Source organism: Ictidomys tridecemlineatus, chromosome 10 (assembly GCF_052094955.1).
Source record: "Ictidomys tridecemlineatus isolate mIctTri1 chromosome 10, mIctTri1.hap1, whole genome shotgun sequence".
NCBI classification, from domain to species: domain Eukaryota; kingdom Metazoa; phylum Chordata; class Mammalia; order Rodentia; family Sciuridae; genus Ictidomys; species Ictidomys tridecemlineatus.
In genome coordinates this window covers 108,820,500-108,838,811 of record NC_135486.1, presented here as the reverse complement: position 1 = coordinate 108,838,811, position 18,312 = coordinate 108,820,500, and the positions used below count along the sequence as shown (strand labels likewise).

Genomic DNA, 18,312 nt, shown 5'->3' with positions numbered 1-18,312 from the left:
CTTGCTTACATATATTTATAACCAAGAAAAAGAGGATTGGTCCTTTGAATACAGATGACTGAATTATATTTGTTCCAAATGCTCCCTCTACAATGTGTGATATTTCTTTTAAAGAGAAATATCAGCCCAAAGCTAAATACATTGACTTCATGCTCAAGCGATAGATTATTGAAGGGTAATGGAAGTTATACACATACCAAGAATAAAATTTACCAATGTGTTAATTATTTAAAAAGTAGACTTGAAACTAAAATTTGTAGAAGGGAAACCTTGCTGATTCAGTGCAGGTAATGCAAACAAAGGGTAAAAAGTTCAAATAGGTCAAGTAGGTAAAAACCCAATTTTAGGGCTGAGGCGTATGTAGCTCAGTGGTAGAACACCTGCCTAGCAGCATAATGCCCTGGGTTCTATCCCTAGTATACAAAATAGTGGTAATTATGATAATAATAACAAAGTAAATTTTAAGCCCACCATTGAACCCTTAGTCTTCAGTTCCCTTCCCTGGAAATAAGCCAGTAGCTGTGTCTCCTTCAGGGAGAGTCTGTACATAAACAATACATATTATATTCTATGGAAAACAACCATAAATAACATACAATATCCTGGACCTTAGTATATAGGAAATCCCCCTTTAATTTCATAACTTATTTTCTCTATTTAAAAAAATTTAGTTGTAGTTTGACACAATGCCTTTATTTATTTATTTTTACGTGGTGTTGTGGATTGAACTTAGTGCCTCACACAGGCTAGGTGAGCACTTTACTGCTGAGCCACAGCCCCAATTCCTTATTTTCTCTATTTATTTTTTTACCTAGCTCAGTGCCATCAGTCTAAGGGCAGAGGTGAAAAGTAGTTCTGGGCCAGCTTGCTCTGGAATGGACACTATTAGAGGTATAGGGGGATAGGCCTACCATAAATCCAAATCCAGAAATCACTTTCTCATAGAAAGGTGCACAGTAAACCATGACATGGACAAAGTACAGTTCACCTATCCAATGACCTTTTAGATACACATAGTGTTCTCTGGTGTTTTATTTCTAGGAACAGTACCATAATGAAGATCCCCACAAGTGCTGCTTTGCACAAGTCAAATATAGAGGGAAAAAAAAGGGTAAGGATTCACACAATCTCATTACCATATTAGCCTCCCACAGGCTAATTTATTTTCTCACCAACAAAATGAGCTGCCTGAGGGCTGGAGATGTGGCTCAAGGCAGAGTACTTGTCTGGCATGCTGAAGACCTGGATTCCATTCTTGGAACTGGGAGGAAAAAAGCTGCCTATTCTATCCAGCCTCATCGGGCAATGTACTAAGAGATTTTATTTTGTGATTGAGGTTGAACATTTTATACAGTTGAATTTGCTTTCTCTACTGCTCATGTTGTTTGCCTGGGGGTTCAATTCCTAGACATTGCTAAAGCCCTTCTATACTAAGAAGACTGCTTCTTTGTTTCTCATGTTACAAATGCTTTATCCTATTGGGTTTTCTTGTTTGCTTTTTACCTTTTTTATGGTATTCTTCATGGAAATATAAATAATAATTTTACTGAGACATTTAATACTCATTATTTGTAACAAATTAGTAATTAAGCTGACATTTTTTATAAAACATTGTTTTAAGTTTAGTTGGGATACCTCTAGCCACAAATAATAGAAAATCCAACTCAACCTGGTTTAAAGGCAGGAAGGAGCTGTACAGGAGACTGGCTGTGAGAGGTGGATGGGCATCAGGCTTCTCATGGGGCTGCCTCCTCTGTGTTTGAGTGAAGAAGCAACACCACCCAAAACAGCCCATGCTGATCTCTCCTACAGCAGCAAGGAAGCACTTCCCCAGAAATTTCCAGCAAATGCTCCTGACTGTCAGTGGCCCACTCTGGGTCCCACATCCACTCCTAAACCAATCACCCATATGTGGGGACCATCTGAGCTGGGCTCACGTCAGCTTCTTTTGACACCCTTGGCATTAAGGGCTGGGGATGGACTAAACAAAGCAGGGCTTGGTTTGGAAAAGGCTGTGGGACAGGCAACCCATGACACCAATATGACCTGCAGAGGACTCCTGGGCTCTGACCAGGGGTGTGATGGGGTAGGCATCATGTTTCAGCCCATTACCCCAAACTGTTAGGACCTGAATTCTATCACCCATTGTATCAGTACCCTTCCAGTTGGCCACCCACAATTTGATATGCATGTGCCTATATCCTGACACCTTTTGGAGGATGACATGTCACACAGCCCTTCTGCCTGCTCAAACTTTTTAAATTTCCCATGCACTTTTTAAAATAAATATTTATTTTTTAGTTGTAGTTAGATACAATATCTTTATTTATTTTTATGTGGTGCTGAGGATCGAACGAGCTAGGTGAGAGCTCTACCGCTGAGCCACAACCCCAGCCCCTCCCCCCATGCACTTTTTTATTAGCTACAGAATGCTCAGCTCACTGTGAACCACAGCAATAAAAGAAGGGAAGATTCCAATATTTCCAGAGGTATTTTCAAAAAAAATATTGTGGAAATCTCGAATATACAGGAAAAATTATCATTGAGATTAGGTGGAAGGACTGGAGTGGACTCTGGTTAGCCTGTGTAAGGCAATGAGTTCAATCCCCACATCAAAAATGAAAAAAAGGGGGGTGAGCAAAATAAGTATAACTAACTCATGAATAAAAGGCTGAATAAACTTGTTTATACTGTTATGTTAGTAGACAATTCTCCAAAACTGATATAAAAAATGGCCAAATAACAGAAAGCACATAAAAGGATGGTCAACACCATTAGTCATCAAAGAAATGCAAATCAAAATCATGTGATACCATTTCCTGTTCACTAGGATACCTATAATCAGAAAGTCTGATAAAGGTGTAGCTGCTCACAGTGTGGCAGTTACTCAAAAATGTGAAACAGAGTTATCACATGACCCAGCAACTGCACTCCTAGGTACATAGGTGGGAGAAATGAAAACAAATATCTATGAAAAAAACCTGCATGCAAATGTTCATAGCAGCATTACTGGTAACAGTTCAGAAAGGGAAACAACCCAAATGTTTACCAACTGATGAGTAAAAGGTCAATCCCTTCAATGTAACCTTAATCAGCCATAAAGAGGAAGGAGATACTGAGCATGAATAACATGGATGAACCTTGAAAACATTAAGCTAAGAAGCCAGAACAAAAGGCCACAAAGTCAATAATTCCACTCTATGATGTCCAGAATAGGCAAATTGATGGAGATAGAATGCAGATGAGTGTATGCCTAGGGCTGGGTGAACTGGGGGTGGAAATGAGGAATAACTGCTAACTAGTGAAGAGAGGATTTCTTTTGGAGATGATGAAAATGTTCTGAAGTTGACTGTGGTGATAGCTGCACAACTCTGACATGTACTGAAAGCCCCTGAATTGTATTCTTTAAATGGGTGAGTTGCATAGTATGGAAATTACATCTCAATAAGGCTATTAAATAAAAAGGAATAGGTGTCAAACAGAAAAGGCTACTCTTTACCTTTCATGTTGTCACACATGATGGCCCACACAGCACCTATAACAATTGATAGCAGGACCGTGAGAACTCCAACAGCACAGTCTAACTTCCCTTTGTGCATGACAAATAAAATCAAAATGCCAATCCACCTGTCCAGAAACAGGGAGGGTCAGAAATGGAACCTAAGAAACTGCTCTGTAAAACATGATACCAAAAAGTAAAGGGAGTTAATATTTTGCAAAACAAGGTAAGCATGATGTGAATAATAATTTTCATCAATATAAAGATACACCAATTCAACTAAAGAGTATGGCTTTCTTTTTTCACTTTTCATGCTTACTCACGTTATTGTTCTTATTCTATGTTTGCTATATTCCATTTAAATGCATCTCAAGACATAAGCAAACAAATAAAAGTCAGCTGCTAAAAAACTGCTCACAATATGCAACTGGTAAACCAACAAACTACATGTTTGCTAAATTTCGAACAAGAGAATTTGTACATCTGTGAATTTACAAGATCAACACACAATGAAACTGAACCAAGAGGGAAAGAACTGAACAGAGATGCAAACATGTTCATGGTGAGCATTGATAAAACTCAAAAGGAGAAGTCCTGTGGCCTTGAAACTACCATTTTGTAATCACTGCAGAACAATGAAAGCACCAAACAACACGAAGTCATAATGACCCTGACCCACCCCTACAGGTATTTTAGCAGAAGGCAGTGCACCACTTGGCAAGATTGCCCTATTAAAGATTCAAGCCCACAGCCTTTAAGAAGTAAAACTGGGGGGCTGGGAATTTAGCTCATTGGCTGAGTGCTTGTGTTTTTCATCGGTTTTGTGCTATCAGGTTTCCATGTCTACACATAATAGGGAAATGATCTCCAAAATACCTGACCCTGAAAACTAGAAAGTTCCTGGAAAGCAGATCACATTTCTTGTTTGAAATCCCTTTCCCCTTCAGAATCTACTTTTTTAGAACCATGATATTATTCCTTGCCCACACCCTTTGCCAGCAGACTTCAGGCACCTGTGGCGCTCCCCACTGGTTCCACACTCCGGAACAACACACGTATGCGGAGCCTTTCTGCTTCTCGAGAAATTCTGCCACCCCCAGCTCAAGAAGGGCAACGAAGGGCATTATTTCCTACTTCCCTCTTGCAGGGCAGGAGCTCTGCTCTCCCTCGCAGAGTGGGAACCACGCAAGTGCACCTGGCTCCGCAAAGTTCGAGGCTGTGATTTTCGGTTGGCAACAACGGCCCCGCCCCACCAGTCCTCCGCGCGGCAGCCCGTGCTCCTGCCCTGCAGCGCTGACTTCTGGGCCGCAGAAGTGACCCCGGACACGGATACAGTCTCCCCTCTCCCGGCCTCGGCCTGACATCTGTAAAACGGGGACAGCAACTGCACCTACCTGCTCCTCCATGGTGGGGACCAGGCAAAAGGCCATCGCCGTGACAGTACCCGGCAGGCTTGCGACTCTCGTCAGAGATTCAGGTGACGGCTCGCCTCCCTGTTTCTCGTCACCGCCCAGGACAGGACTCGCAGGAACAGTTTGGAGAACGCGGGGAAGAGCAAGTCATAGCGGGCAAGCGACGGCCAAAGAGCAGCAAGCCAGGAACCGCCTCAGACGACGCCACACCTCCCTCAACCCCTTTGGATTCCACATTTATGCCCAACTCCGCACCGGCGCCCAGGACGGGGCACTGCGCATGCTCGCTTAGGCCGCTTAGGCCAGGCTCGCGCACGCGCACTGACCCATGTTGCCCGCCCCGCGCAACCCTCCCTGTTTCTGACCCGCTCCCTAACCCAGTCATTTGGTCACCGAGTTTACATCTTTTTCATTGAGAAAGAAATTGAAATCTTTTATTTCCAAAATGAACTATCCAGATCATAGTATGGTTGTAAAAAAGGAAAAGCATCTCCATGCCTCTTTTTTTTTTTTTTCATGAGGAATATGTTTTGTACATACAGACATTGCCCAGCACTTAAGGACACACCAGACAGCTTTAAAAACAAACAATAACAAATAAAAAACCAACCTTAACTTTATTTATGTTTATGTGGTGCTGAAGATCGAATCCAGTGCCTCACAGTGCTCTACCACTGAGCCACAATCCCAGCCCAGGCATTATTTTTAAGTTTTAGGTGGACACAACATGTTGTCTTTATGTGATGCTGAGGATTGAACCCAGTGCCTCACGCTAAGCCAGTGCTCTACCACTGAGCCACAACCCCAGGCCTCCCCCCGCCCACCCCGCATCTTTAACAAGGGATAACATCTTATGATATTTGTCTTGGCATGACTTTTGGCAAAATAGCATTGATATCCTTCTTTGCTTGTTCTTTTAGGTTAGCTTCGATATTTGCAAGTTACAGGAAGCAGTCTAAGAGACTTGGTATTTCATTATTCTTCATATTAGTGGCGAAAAACTTATCTTGAATCTTTGGTTTTTCCAAATTGATTCATACCTTCTTGTATTTCTCCATCTATGACCTGATTTTCTTTGTTTCAAGTAAAATGATTTATTTTATTCAGGTAAAATTAATATCTTTGCATTTGGTATTTGCCACTGTTGTCTACTGTTTTGATCAGGTGATTTTCCAGGAATTTGAAGAGTTTTCTGAGAATTCTTTAAAGTCCTGAGATTTTCAGGTCTCAGACCATAAAGTAAATAAATCACATTATTAGTTTTAGGATACACGAATTTCCTTATGACAAACCCATATTATGCTAGAAACCTTATTAAGTGAGTAAATAGGTTTTATCTTTTCATTCTGTTTTGCAACAGAGTCAAGTGTAGTGTTGGGGCTGACTAAAAACTTGTATCCTTTAAGCACTTGAGGTGAAATTAGAACAGAGACTTGGAGCGCCGTATTTTAATATTTGTTATAGGCTGAATATGAGGTGTCCCCCAAAGCTCATGAGATCAAGTAGTAATGTTTACAGGTGAAATGATTGGACTGTGAGAACTGCAATCTAAGCAGTGCTGCTGTTTAATCAGTGGATTAACTAACTTGATGGATTAATAATTTGAAAGGACTACTGTACTGTGTGTTAAGTGTAGGCAGATGAGGTGTGGCTAGAGAAAATAGGTCACTGGGGTCACTTGCCTTTGGGTTTGATATTTTGTCCCTAATGCCTTAGCCTATTCTCTTTGCTTCCTGGATGCCACGTTCTGAGCACCAGGCCCTACTGCCATGGTGCCTCACTTGGGCCCAGAGTAATGGGCCTGGGAGATCAAGGGTTAAGACCTCTGAAATCAGGAACCTCAAATGAAGCTTCCACTTCTAAATTGTGCTTGTCAGGGATTTGGGTAACAGCAGTGAAAAGCTAACAGTATTATATTTAAAAAATTAGGATTTTCCTAGTTATTTAAAAGGATCAGTGTTATGTTGCAACTTGCTCTTAAATTGCAAGTATAAAAACAGGCATTATTTAACCCTGCAGGAAAAACATGTAAAGAACCTACAGCAAGATTAACTGGGCAAGGTAGTGCACACCTATAATACCAGTGACTAGGGAGGCTGAACCAGTAGGAGCTGAAGTTTGAGGCCAGCCTCAGCAACTCAGCAAGACCCTGTCTCCAAAGTAAAACTTAAAAAAAATCAAGGATTTTTTTTACATCAGTGATAAAGTAGGGGTTCAATCCCCAATACTTGAAGAAGAAAAAATATAGGCCATACTATAAAAGGGTTACCTCAGACAGGTTGGGGAACCCATCCCAGGTAGAGTTCAGGGAAAATTCTACCTCTGACTAGTAGTGGGAAAAATAACAGAAAAACTCTTTTTGAAGCCCCAATTCTATCACCATTGAACCTCAGTGGCCATTTGGGAAGGCACTTTCTCCTCATCTACTCTCTAACCAGGATTCTGAGCAGAACTGACCAATGTCATCAAATGGACAGGAGGGGTTCCTGCCAGGATCAGGTATTAACCAGCTTTCAGGGGTGCTGTCTCTAATGAGAATATGGGGCCTTGGAGGTGACTAATGTATGCCAAACTTGGTTTTGTGAGCTTTACCAACAAGGGCCCCTTTAAACCTTACAGAAATCCTAAGGCAGAATTTTTCCATGAATCAGGGGAACCAGGCTGATATTAGATTCCTTGTCCGGGGAGCAGCAAGTACATTTACACAAGTATGACCCTAAAACTCATGCTTTTCTTATTTAGAGTTCCCATAAGGCACTGTGGTTTCTATCAAACTATTTCTCTACCTGCTCTCTTGGCCAGAGTATGAGGCAGTAGGAAACTTGATTCAAACTCTCTGAATGAACTGGACAGGAATAGATTGGTGCCTGTGAGTTTTTGTAGTCATCACTTCACACACACATGGACTGGGAGTGTAGATCAGTGGTAGAGCACTTGCTTAGCATGGGACAAGGCCTTGTGCTCAATCCTCAACATTACAAAAAAAGAAAGAAACACACATACACCCCTCAATGAAAACCATTAATTAGGGGCTGGGGTTATGGCTCAGCGATAGAGCATGCTCCTCTTACATGTGAGACCCTGGGTTCGATCCTCAGCATCACATAAAATAAATAAACAAAATAAAGATACTGTGTCCAAGTATAACTAAAAAATATTAAAAAAGAAAACCATTAATTACCTGATAATCTTTCTTCAAGAAGTGAAATTAACTATGAAACAGTGCTTCGTAAGGGGAGTCAGACAAGGCAAGGCCTTTGTTTCTAACACAGGAGGACTTGGCCGAGTCCTGCACTCTAGCTCAGGCACCCTCCTTTAATTAGAAGTCATCCTGGTTCACCATGAAATGGTGGTGATGTCTTATCCAAATTTATTTTTACATGGGAATAATGACTACAGGTGGCTTGACATGCTGAGGTTCCAGTTCTTGTTTTGTGCATGGTGCTCTACTGAGAGTGACCCCAGCTTGTCTGTGCAAAGACAGGTATGAGCCCCACTCAGCCTACCCCCTCCCGAGTCTGGGTAGCAGGAGGTCTACTGGACCTGCATTAAGTGCTCTCCATAGAGCCCCTGCTTCCTGCTGATGGTACAGTATGTGATGGGGACCATCACCATTTTGCTCTAGAGGTGATGATAGTAATGATAGTAAAGGATGCAGTTATAGTGCTGGTGTGAGTTTTTGTGAATGGGACAGTTTGTTCAGAGGATGCACATTAAAAGTCAGTTTCCAGGTAAGCTCTGTATCCCTTGTCAGGAAGGTTTTTCTCCTCTCCCTTAGCCATGAATTTCCCTCTCCCCTATAAATTAACTGCCCTTTTACCCTTTCCTCTTCATTTGAGCCATTCTTCCCTAAGGATACCAAGTATGGAGATTTATTTATAACAATGTGAATGTGACACAATAGGATATTCCATGAAACTATTCACATATTCCACAATGAAAATAATTCTCATTAACTCTATTTTCGTCCCAGTTTGCTCTCAATAAAATGGCTTATGGCCAGAACTCATTTCTGAATATTTGCTTCCCTCTAATTTACTACTTCTGGATGAAGCTCTTCTCTTATACAATCATATTTTTCCCTGTCAAGTTCATGGTCAAGCAAGTTTTTTAGAATCACAGGGGGTTAAGAATATACTAGCTTCAGGGCAGCTTCTTACACAGCATACAGTTGACTTTGGACTTGGGCAGAGGATGAAGCAAAGGTTTTATTGCAAACAAGTGGAAGCAGCCAAGTTAGGAGCAGGCATTGTAGGGACAAACTAGGGGATAGGTCAGGGATCAGACACCTGGTCTCCTGGTTCCTGATGTTGATATGTTAGTGATGTTTGTTACACAGTTAGAACAGATGTGAAATAAGTGGCAAAGACCATGGTGTGAGTTAAGTTTAAGGCCCCATTCTCCAAGTGTGCTTTGCTCTAGCTGCATTATCAGCTCAAGTCCTTGTTATACAGCAGACCTCTGGGCCTGACCCTGGGCATAGGAAATAATTTTTGAAGTCAGGGTTAGTAAAGTCTGGGGATCAAAACTGAAAATGATGATTCAGTACTGGTGTCAAGAATAAAGGATCAGAAAAGGCTGGGTTTGTAGGTTGGTCTAAAGCCCTAGTTAGGACTGACTCAGGGTGTAACTCATCTTTACATCTAGAGAACTGTGTCCATGAAGTACAACAACCTCTCTTCTTCCTTCCAGAGCACTGGCAGAGACACATTTTGAGCAAGACATCTATGGAGACACTGGCAGGCATTAGGAGGGGAGAGAGGAGCCTCCCATACAGATAATCCAGAAGAACCTAGACTCTTCTAGGAGGATTTGCATAGTTACCATGTTGTACTCGTGGCATCTAGGGTTCTTTCTGTTCTATTTTCCCCCAATCACCCTCTAAATTTTAGAGTGTCGAATAAAAATTGTCTCTAAGGTAAATGATTTGGTCCCATATTTTAAATATTTAGTTGTCATAGTCTAGGGTGTTTTGAATGGGCATGTAGGGACTCTGGGAGGGAATTATTTTTAAACATGAAATTGGAACCATAGGATTGTCATAGAGAGTTTGCCTACATATCATACATTTTGTTGGTTTATTTTGACCATGTTGGCCAAAGAATTATTACTGTATTTATTTGAAATAGTTTTGAGATAGTATTTTGAAAACTTGCTATTTCTAATTAGTTATCTATTAGGTCTTATAATTGATATATGTACATAAATATTTTCCATTTAAGAGAGGGTTTTATATATTTTATTTATATATCTATTACTTTTATAGCTCAGTGGTAGCACTGCCAGATTTTGTTAATATGCAATTTTCATTTGATGTTTAGTTTTCATTATTGAGTTGTTGACACTGAACTGCCATGTGCCTTGACCTGTTGTCATTTTAAAGTGGGTGTGTATTTTAGATGTGCTACATGCTTTTGAAAAGCACAGCACAGTGCATTCTTGGGCAAACTTAATAAACATCTTCTCACATTTGAGACCATGTGATCATATCAGTCTGGACGGCTTCTTTGCTGTCAAATGCCACTGTTTTTAAAGGGGTTCTAGTTACCTGACCTAATTATTACCTCTGAAAAAGAATACTCAATTGCTTTTCATATAGGAAAACAAAAGAAAACGTGGCAGACCTTAAGCTAGAGACTAGAAGCAGGAAACAGAGAGGACCTTGAGGGAGACAACCCATTTCAGAGACCCCCTCAGGGCTTACAGAAGCACATTACCAGCTAGATGCAAACAAGATGCTTATATCACTTTATAGGGATCCATCACTGATTTCCTCAAGGAAATGCTATACAAAATGGACAGAGGAAAGTTCTCTAACTCTTGGCAACATGCTAAGTTTAACTTTCCTTTTGTTACGTACATATTAATTTACTATTTGCAGTGCTTCAAATGGGACCCAGCTAGACCAATACTATACCACAGGGCATACCTCCAGCCCAACATTTAACAAAATCTGTACAATGAAACTAACAGTGTCCATGAAAATTGTCAAGTAAATGTGCTAGTAAATAATAATTTACAAGGATAATATCTCTATGATTTTAACATAAAAATACACTTTCACAAAAATACCTAAATAATAAAACCATTTATAGAATAACTGCTTCTACTTCAGAAGGGTTTTTAGGAGAAAATTAAAATGTAAAATAAGATCAACAAGAATGCCAAAAGGGACATGCTCTTTCTTAACATAGGACAAAAATAAAGCCCCACATAGTCCAACAGGTTTTCATGAGAGAATGTATGGTGTTGGGCAAGTCAGGGAGCCCTTCTGTGATTTGCTTTCCTTGTTTGACCTCAGAGACCAACAGTTGTAGGTCCTAAGTAGTTGATGATGTTCTCAACCACTCCAGACTCAGTATCTGCCACTGGACATCTGGATGGGTGTGTCAAACCTCTGAACCCATTCCAGTACTTTCTCGAGCCAAAGCACACCTACACTCAGCACCTGATGCAGATTTGTCATATACTGTGAATACATTGGTCCTTGTCCAAAAGCTGAAATGGGACCAACATGGAATGAGTCAGCAGGGAACCAAGATGGGGTGACAGATCAGGGTAAGGAATGGGAATGGAAACCAGGATCTGGAATGATGGTTTCCAGATCTATGTTCTTATCTGGGAGGGAGTACAGAGGGGCCACCTTGGGAGGAAGCTGCAGAGGAGGTAAATTCGGGGACCTCAGTAGCAAACTCATTCTTTAGCTCCAGTTCTCCCTTATTGCTCTGTGACCAGGGCAACTTTGTGAACCCAGTTTTCTTTTCAAACAAGTTCCATATGTCTCCCAGCATCCTTTCTAAATAAGGATTAACAGAGTTAGGATGACAAAGGTGAGAGATTTATACAAGGACCAGCTCCATAATCACAGAGCAAGTAAAGAGGGTGAACTTTCAACTGACATACAATGAATGCACAATGGCTGTATATTTACATCTATACATCAGCACATGCAGTACTTCATTCCTTCTTTAGACTGATAATATTCCTTCATATGGATAAAACACATTTTGTTTACAAATATGTATATAGATTCTTCTTGGAGTACCTCCTTTTCAGTTCTTTGGTATATACACTGATGTGGATTGCTGGATCATAGGGGGAGTATGTGTTTAGCTGGGCAAGGAACCAATAAATTGTTTTCCAGCATTTTACATTCCCACCACTGATGTTAATGGAGTTAAAGATTCTCCACATCTCTGCCAACATTTAGTACCTTCCTCTTTTGTCTTAGCCATCATAGATGTGATGGACTTTCTGAAGGTGGTTTGGGTTTGTATCCTGCATCAACTTTGTCTCCTCCTCACAGGGAAGTTGCCACTCTGACATACCAAATCAATTCATGATTATTTTTACATTAACATTGATGAAATTTTTCATTTTTCTAACATATAATCCATTTTCCAAACAAGTTGGTATATAGTCCCTTTTATTCACAGGCTTGAACTCTATTTTATAACATAATGTACATCCCTGTGCACAGTTCTAGTGGTCAGATATAAATGGACTGGCACTTACTTTTATAGTATTTCATAGCACTTAGTTTATCTATTTCTCTTACTTACAATTGTAACATTGTCTCTGTTCATGCCTCTACATTTTGCTGTTAGTATTTACATTTCAGGAGATTTTTCATTTCACTTTGCCAAATTCCCTCCAAAGGAACCCACTGAGAAGATCATAATGCTATAGTCTGTATCTCTTGAACAAAACTAATGCTTCTCCAACTGAATTCACATAGATTTGTAAAATGGATCTAAGCTTCTGAACTTCTGTTATCAGCCTCCTAAATCTGGATTCAAAACTTGATCAGACTTTCCTCATGGGAAAAAAGGATAGATTTTTGTTAGGTTTAAGTAAAAATCAAACAATGGGGAATTAGATCAGTTAGAACATATTGTCTCTGCAGAATGTTGTCTTATTGCCATGTAGTCATCTGCTTTTCCTAACTATAGCACCCTTACCATTTTCCAAAGAGGAGCAGCAGATTATACCCACCACTCCATCAAATGCTCTGTAAAGCAGAAACCAGGGGTGATAACATGTCACTTTTTAGCCTAAAAAGTATTTCCACACCTGGAAAAACTCATCCTGAACAAGACAGAGCACACACGCATAGTTGCATACATGAAGTCCCAGCAGCTCACCCCCCCTAAAAATATAAGGTAAAAACAGAACCATTTCTACCACCACATTTTGGCCACTAGCATCATAAAATATTATTTTGCCTATATTTGCCCATGAGAAGAAATATCTTCTAGCCAATATCATAAAGATAGTTTGGACTGAGTGAGAGGTAACAGTTCTAAAATACAGCAATTGTAAATCCAAAACTCTTTCACTGATTTCCAGTAATGATTTAAAATCAGTATGCGCTAGGGACAGTAGTTTGGATCTGCAGTGTCCCCTAAGGTCCATGCATTGGAGGCCTGGTCACCAGCTTGTAGTGTTATTGGGAGGTGGTGGACTCTTTAGAAGATGGGGGTGTAAATTAGGAGGTAGTCAAGTCAATGGGGGTGTGCCCCTGAGAAGATATTGGAACACAAGCCCCTTCCTGTTTCTCTTTCCTTCTTGACTGCCATGAGGTGAGCAGACCTCCTATACTTCATGCTCCAAACCTGAGATTCTGGGTACCTATAGGCCCTAAGCAACAGAACAAGCAACCACGGTCTGAAACCTCTGAGATTGTGAGCCAAAGTGAACTTTTCCTTCTTTTAAGAGGATTATTTGGGTATTTTGTCACAGAAAACTGACCAATACACTAGGTTATATCATGAAACCATCTAAGACATCTCAGTGGCTCCAAATGAGAAAGTTGTCCTTATGCACACTGTATGTCCTCAGTGGATGTGCAAGCAGCCTGCCATTGGGTCCTTGAGGCACACAGGCTGGTGAAATGGCCACCATCTCCAACCTAGGTGGTTGCTACACCAAAGAAATGAAGGATTTCTGTGCATCTTATATTAGAAATACTGTGCACTAAAGTTAATGAAGGTGATATTGACTCTATAGCTGGGAAATACAGACTGCTAGAGCACACACAGGTGTGGAGCATACTTGGGTGGAGTTTGGGATTTTTCTCTATATGCTAGCCCATGTCTTTATACATGCAATCATGTCAGTCATTGAATTCTCCATGACTTTACCATGATCTAAAATATTAACAAAGTCTTGAATTAAACTGTCATCCTTTTGCAGACAAACCATATACACCATCAGGCCAGATAGTCTGACACTGTGAGCTCTGCCGTAGAAATCTTACTAACCCAGTAATAAGTATTGGTTCATCCCAATGAGTGGGCATTTAACCTATCCTGATTTCTTGGCATTCCCAGCTCATCTGTGCCATTCAACTCATTCAGCAAAAAATGGTCCATGTCCAGCACTGCTACTGGAAGTGTCTGGGTGGCCGACAACATCATGTCCAACTCTTACTAAAGTTGAACATGGCCTTGCTGAAGGAGTGAAAGTGACAATGGTGACAGAGAGAGCACATGTCCAACCTCCAGGGAACACTTCTCTGAGTGCTTTTCTGCCTTAGGTCATGAACAAAAGCCATACTTGGATGTCTAGGAAGCAAGGGAAGAGGGGTAAAGCCAGAATTTACCTGGACCTTGCTCTCACCTCCCACTGTGCGCTCACCACATTTAGACCCAGACTGGGAGTCTCTGCATGTCTCTTCTCTCTCAGATTCTCTGCACCATGACCTCCAGCTACCATGTCTCCTTAGACACCAACTCTGTCCTTTCTGCTCAAAGAAACTGCTGGCTCCCCCATGTCCCTTCTGTGTCTTGAAATTCCCCATCTGGACAGTGAGCTCAACTGGCTTTTCTCTCAGGAATCTAAACTGTTAAAAACTGATATTGAGAAACTGATGTGACTCCATTTTTGAGAAACCAGCTTCTACCTCAAGGCCTGTCCTAAGGAAGGGGGCGTGACTCTTGTCCTTGGAAAAACCTACAGAGCACTCCTAGGCACATACCCACCCTGCTGAGTTGTTTGTCTATAAATAACAGGAGAGATCTGTGGTGTCAGGTGTCCCTGACTCAGTCAGGCTAGGTGAGAACCCATAGCAACCCCCTAGCAACCACCAATCAGCATGAGACAGGGAAAATACCTGGGATGCCAGATGACCCCTCAGTAGTTTACGTGGTTGATAACATTGGGAAACCATGTAGTTTAGCACATACCCCCATTGTGGCCTAAACCAATCAATTCAAAGGAATCCCCCTCTTGCACTAATCCATCACCCTTACCCAACTTGATCCTGCCAGTGAATGTGCTAATCAATGTTAGGAGTTGTTGTTTGATTTTCCCGTGGTATGGAATGATTTGCTGTGTGATGTTGTGATGCATACAGTATCTCCCCAAAACCTATAAAATCTCACTGATCAAAGGACCAGGACTCACTTCCTGGGAACGCTGCATCGGAAACGGTTGTGAGTCCAGGTTCGAGCTTGCAATAAAGACTCTTGTGTGATTGCATTGGATTCAGCTCCTGGAGGTCTATTGGGGTCCCATGAATCTGGCATTACAATATTACATATATTTTCCCTCTTTTTAAACATGATTCATATGGGACAGAAAATCTCAACCCTGAGAATCCATGTTTGGCAGCTGTGGCAAATATCCTCCTTAGCACTCATTTTCTTTCCCAAGGCTTTCACTGGTTCTATTAGTCACAGAACAGATATTTCTCTTCCAGGTCCAGAGACCTTGACTCCTCAAGGAGGAGGGAAGGAGAGGAGCAGACCAGGCAAGGTGTGGAGAACCTGCTGGGGAAGAGGTGGCAGAGCTTCCTTGGGAGGTTCCTATCCATGTGAACTCCGAGGTTCAACAAAGGACTTCCAGCAACAAGGACAACTGCAGCATTCTTCAGATGGTCCCCATCAGTGGCAGACTTGAGGACTAGCACAGCCTTCCCATGGTAAGCCCTCACCTTCCCATAAAAATGTTTCCTCTTTATTTTCTTCTATAGTGGTTTCAATTTCTCCCTCCCTCCCTCTTTCCTTCTTTCCTCTTCTTTCTTTCCTTCTTTATTTATTTTTTTCCTTTATTTTCTTTCTTTCCTTCTTTATTTCTTTTTTCCCTTTATTTTTTTTTACCTTCTTTTCTTTTTTTGGTACCAGGGATAGAACCCAGGGGCACTCAACCACTAAGCCACATCCCCAACCCTTTTTTATTTTTTTTTTAGAGACAGGGTCTTGCTGAGTTGCTTAGGGCCTTGCTAAGTTGCTGAAGCTAGGTCTGAACTCATAAGACTCCTGTCTCAGCCTCTGAGGTTACATTCACGTTCTACTCTACCCACCCTGATTTCAGCTTCTTTAGGATCCCTGCTACCTAATCCAAAGACAGATTTGGAAAACTGTCATGTCCTTTCAGTTAGAATCTATGAGGCAAGGGCCAGAAACTGTACTGTAGTGTTCCTACCTCTGATCTTATGCAAAAAGGCTGATGTTTGCAAAGCATATCTATTCACTCTGTTATCTTCCCAGTATAACTATCATCATTGCTGCATACGACTGCATCAACAGGAAGAGAAGTGGAGAGGTGAAGGTACCTATCAGGCAAAAACTAGTCGTGTTACTGTCCCAAAATAATTGGGACTTCTTATGGTCTGGAAGAGAATTTTAGTGGGAACAGAATCTTCTCACGTATACTCGTGCATCATTAACCAGTAAGATGAGGACTGAAAAATGTGCTGATGGGCAATTTGTCACTGTGCCAAGTCACTGAGTGTATTTACAGAAGCTAAGATGGTTCCTAAGTCACTAGGCTATACCATTGTGTGAGACCTCTATCATATATATTGACCGAAAAATTATCATGTTGCATGTGAATGTACTTGAAAGCTGTCCACTGTAAGAGAGTATAAACTTTCTATTTGTTGTGGGAGGACCCAAGCACCTCTGATGTTTAAAGGCATCATGACTGGAAACTGAATAAGCAAAGAAATTGGTCTTCCACAGCAATGGAACCTGCTTCCTGACTGCCAGGACTTTTCCCATCAGGGAGATACCTAGAGGGCAGCCCAGGCCTGGGAAAGAGCTACCAAGGAACTCACGGTTTCTTGGAAGGTTGATGGATCCTCATTCAACTCTGAACATCCATGGCTGCCAAATAAGGTGGACTCTGACTCTCAGTAGATAACAAGAATCAACCTTCATTTACTCTTGTTTGGCATGGGATCATCAGAATCATGTAAGATATTAAAATGCAAAACAAAACCTCATGCACAACATGAATAATAAGTGTGCTTCCATCAATAGGGTCCAATAATGGCAAATAAAAGACTTCAGGCTTAAGTGTAGAAACCAACCCAATACCCACAGAGGGATGAACAAATGGACAACAGATGGAGTCTGCTCATCTGTTATTCAGCCTTAAGAAAGAGGGAAATTCTGATCCATCCTCCAGTAATGTAGGATCTTGAGGACAGTGCACAAAGTGAAATAAGGCAAACACACTGGGACACATACTGTATGAATTCCCAGTCCTCAACACAGATAAGGTACTGAGGGTTGTTCAATTTCACAGAGATAGAAATGAGAATGGTGGTCAGCAGGAGGTGAAGAGGAGAAGTGGGAGTTAGTGTTTCATGGGTGAAGACTGTCTGCTTATGGTGATGGAAAAGGTCTGCAGATGGATGATGGAGGTGGATGCACAAGAGAAATTTATAGTCATGCCCCACATGATGACATTATGGCCAGTGATGGGAAAATACACCACATACATGAATTTGTTCCACAATATGACACAGCATAAGTAAGACTGTAGCCATCTCAGTTGGTGTAAGAGCACTGTAGAATGTTTGTGCAATGATGAATCATCCTGAAACAGATTTTCAGGAATATATCTCCATTATTAAGTGAGACATGCATGTAATCAACACCACTCACCTCTACACATCACAATGGTTAACATGGTAAGTTTTCTACATATTTAACCACATTTTGTGGCTACAAAGAAAAACATGGATTGAATGCCCAGCTGGAAAGGAGCTGAGTTAGGACGTTTGGAAGCAGCTCCCCAGTTCCACTGGGTGCTGGGAAACATCCCTTGCACTTCCCACCTTCTTGGCAAATACTATATTCTGTCTTGTATGGGAAAACTTCCATTTGTTTCTTTTTTCACATGTGAGATTTTCCATAGGGCACATGGGTGACAGTGAAATATTCAGATCAAGAGCAATATCTTTGCTCCCAAATATACTATGTAAACTGGAGAGAGATTGATTGGAAATGAGAGGCTAACTTGAGATGATCCATAGACTTCCAGAAAGTGGAGACAATCTGTGAAGAGTATGAGCATGTGTAGAATTTCCTATGATTTTATGTTTTCAAAAGGAATCCTGTGTTAAAGGTGCCTAAGTGCACAGTGTATGTCGCCTCGACAGATTTCTGA

At 41.2% G+C, this 18,312-nt stretch overlaps 1 protein-coding gene across 10 annotated transcripts in view; it reads right to left on the bottom strand.

Moving 5' to 3' along the window:
- Positions 1-18,312, bottom strand: part of LOC144364768 (MAP/microtubule affinity-regulating kinase 3-like) — a 63,003-nt gene that overhangs the window by 36,463 nt on the left and 8,228 nt on the right. For 3 of the 10 annotated variants that reach the window (XR_013426819.1, XR_013426817.1, XR_013426816.1), the window contains exon 1: positions 4,894-5,213. The exons of 1 other annotated variant lie outside the window; for it this stretch is intronic. Coding sequence is in view for 1 of the 9 variants with exons in the window: in XM_078023679.1 (XP_077879805.1) it covers positions 3,500-3,518 (19 nt within the window). In the remaining 8 variants the exon portion in view is untranslated. Of the gene's footprint in view, positions 1-3,499; positions 3,628-4,893; positions 5,217-18,312 lie in introns of those variants that run through there. 6 more of the 10 variants (XR_013426820.1, XR_013426818.1, XM_078023681.1 and 3 more) reach the window with 4 other exon arrangements.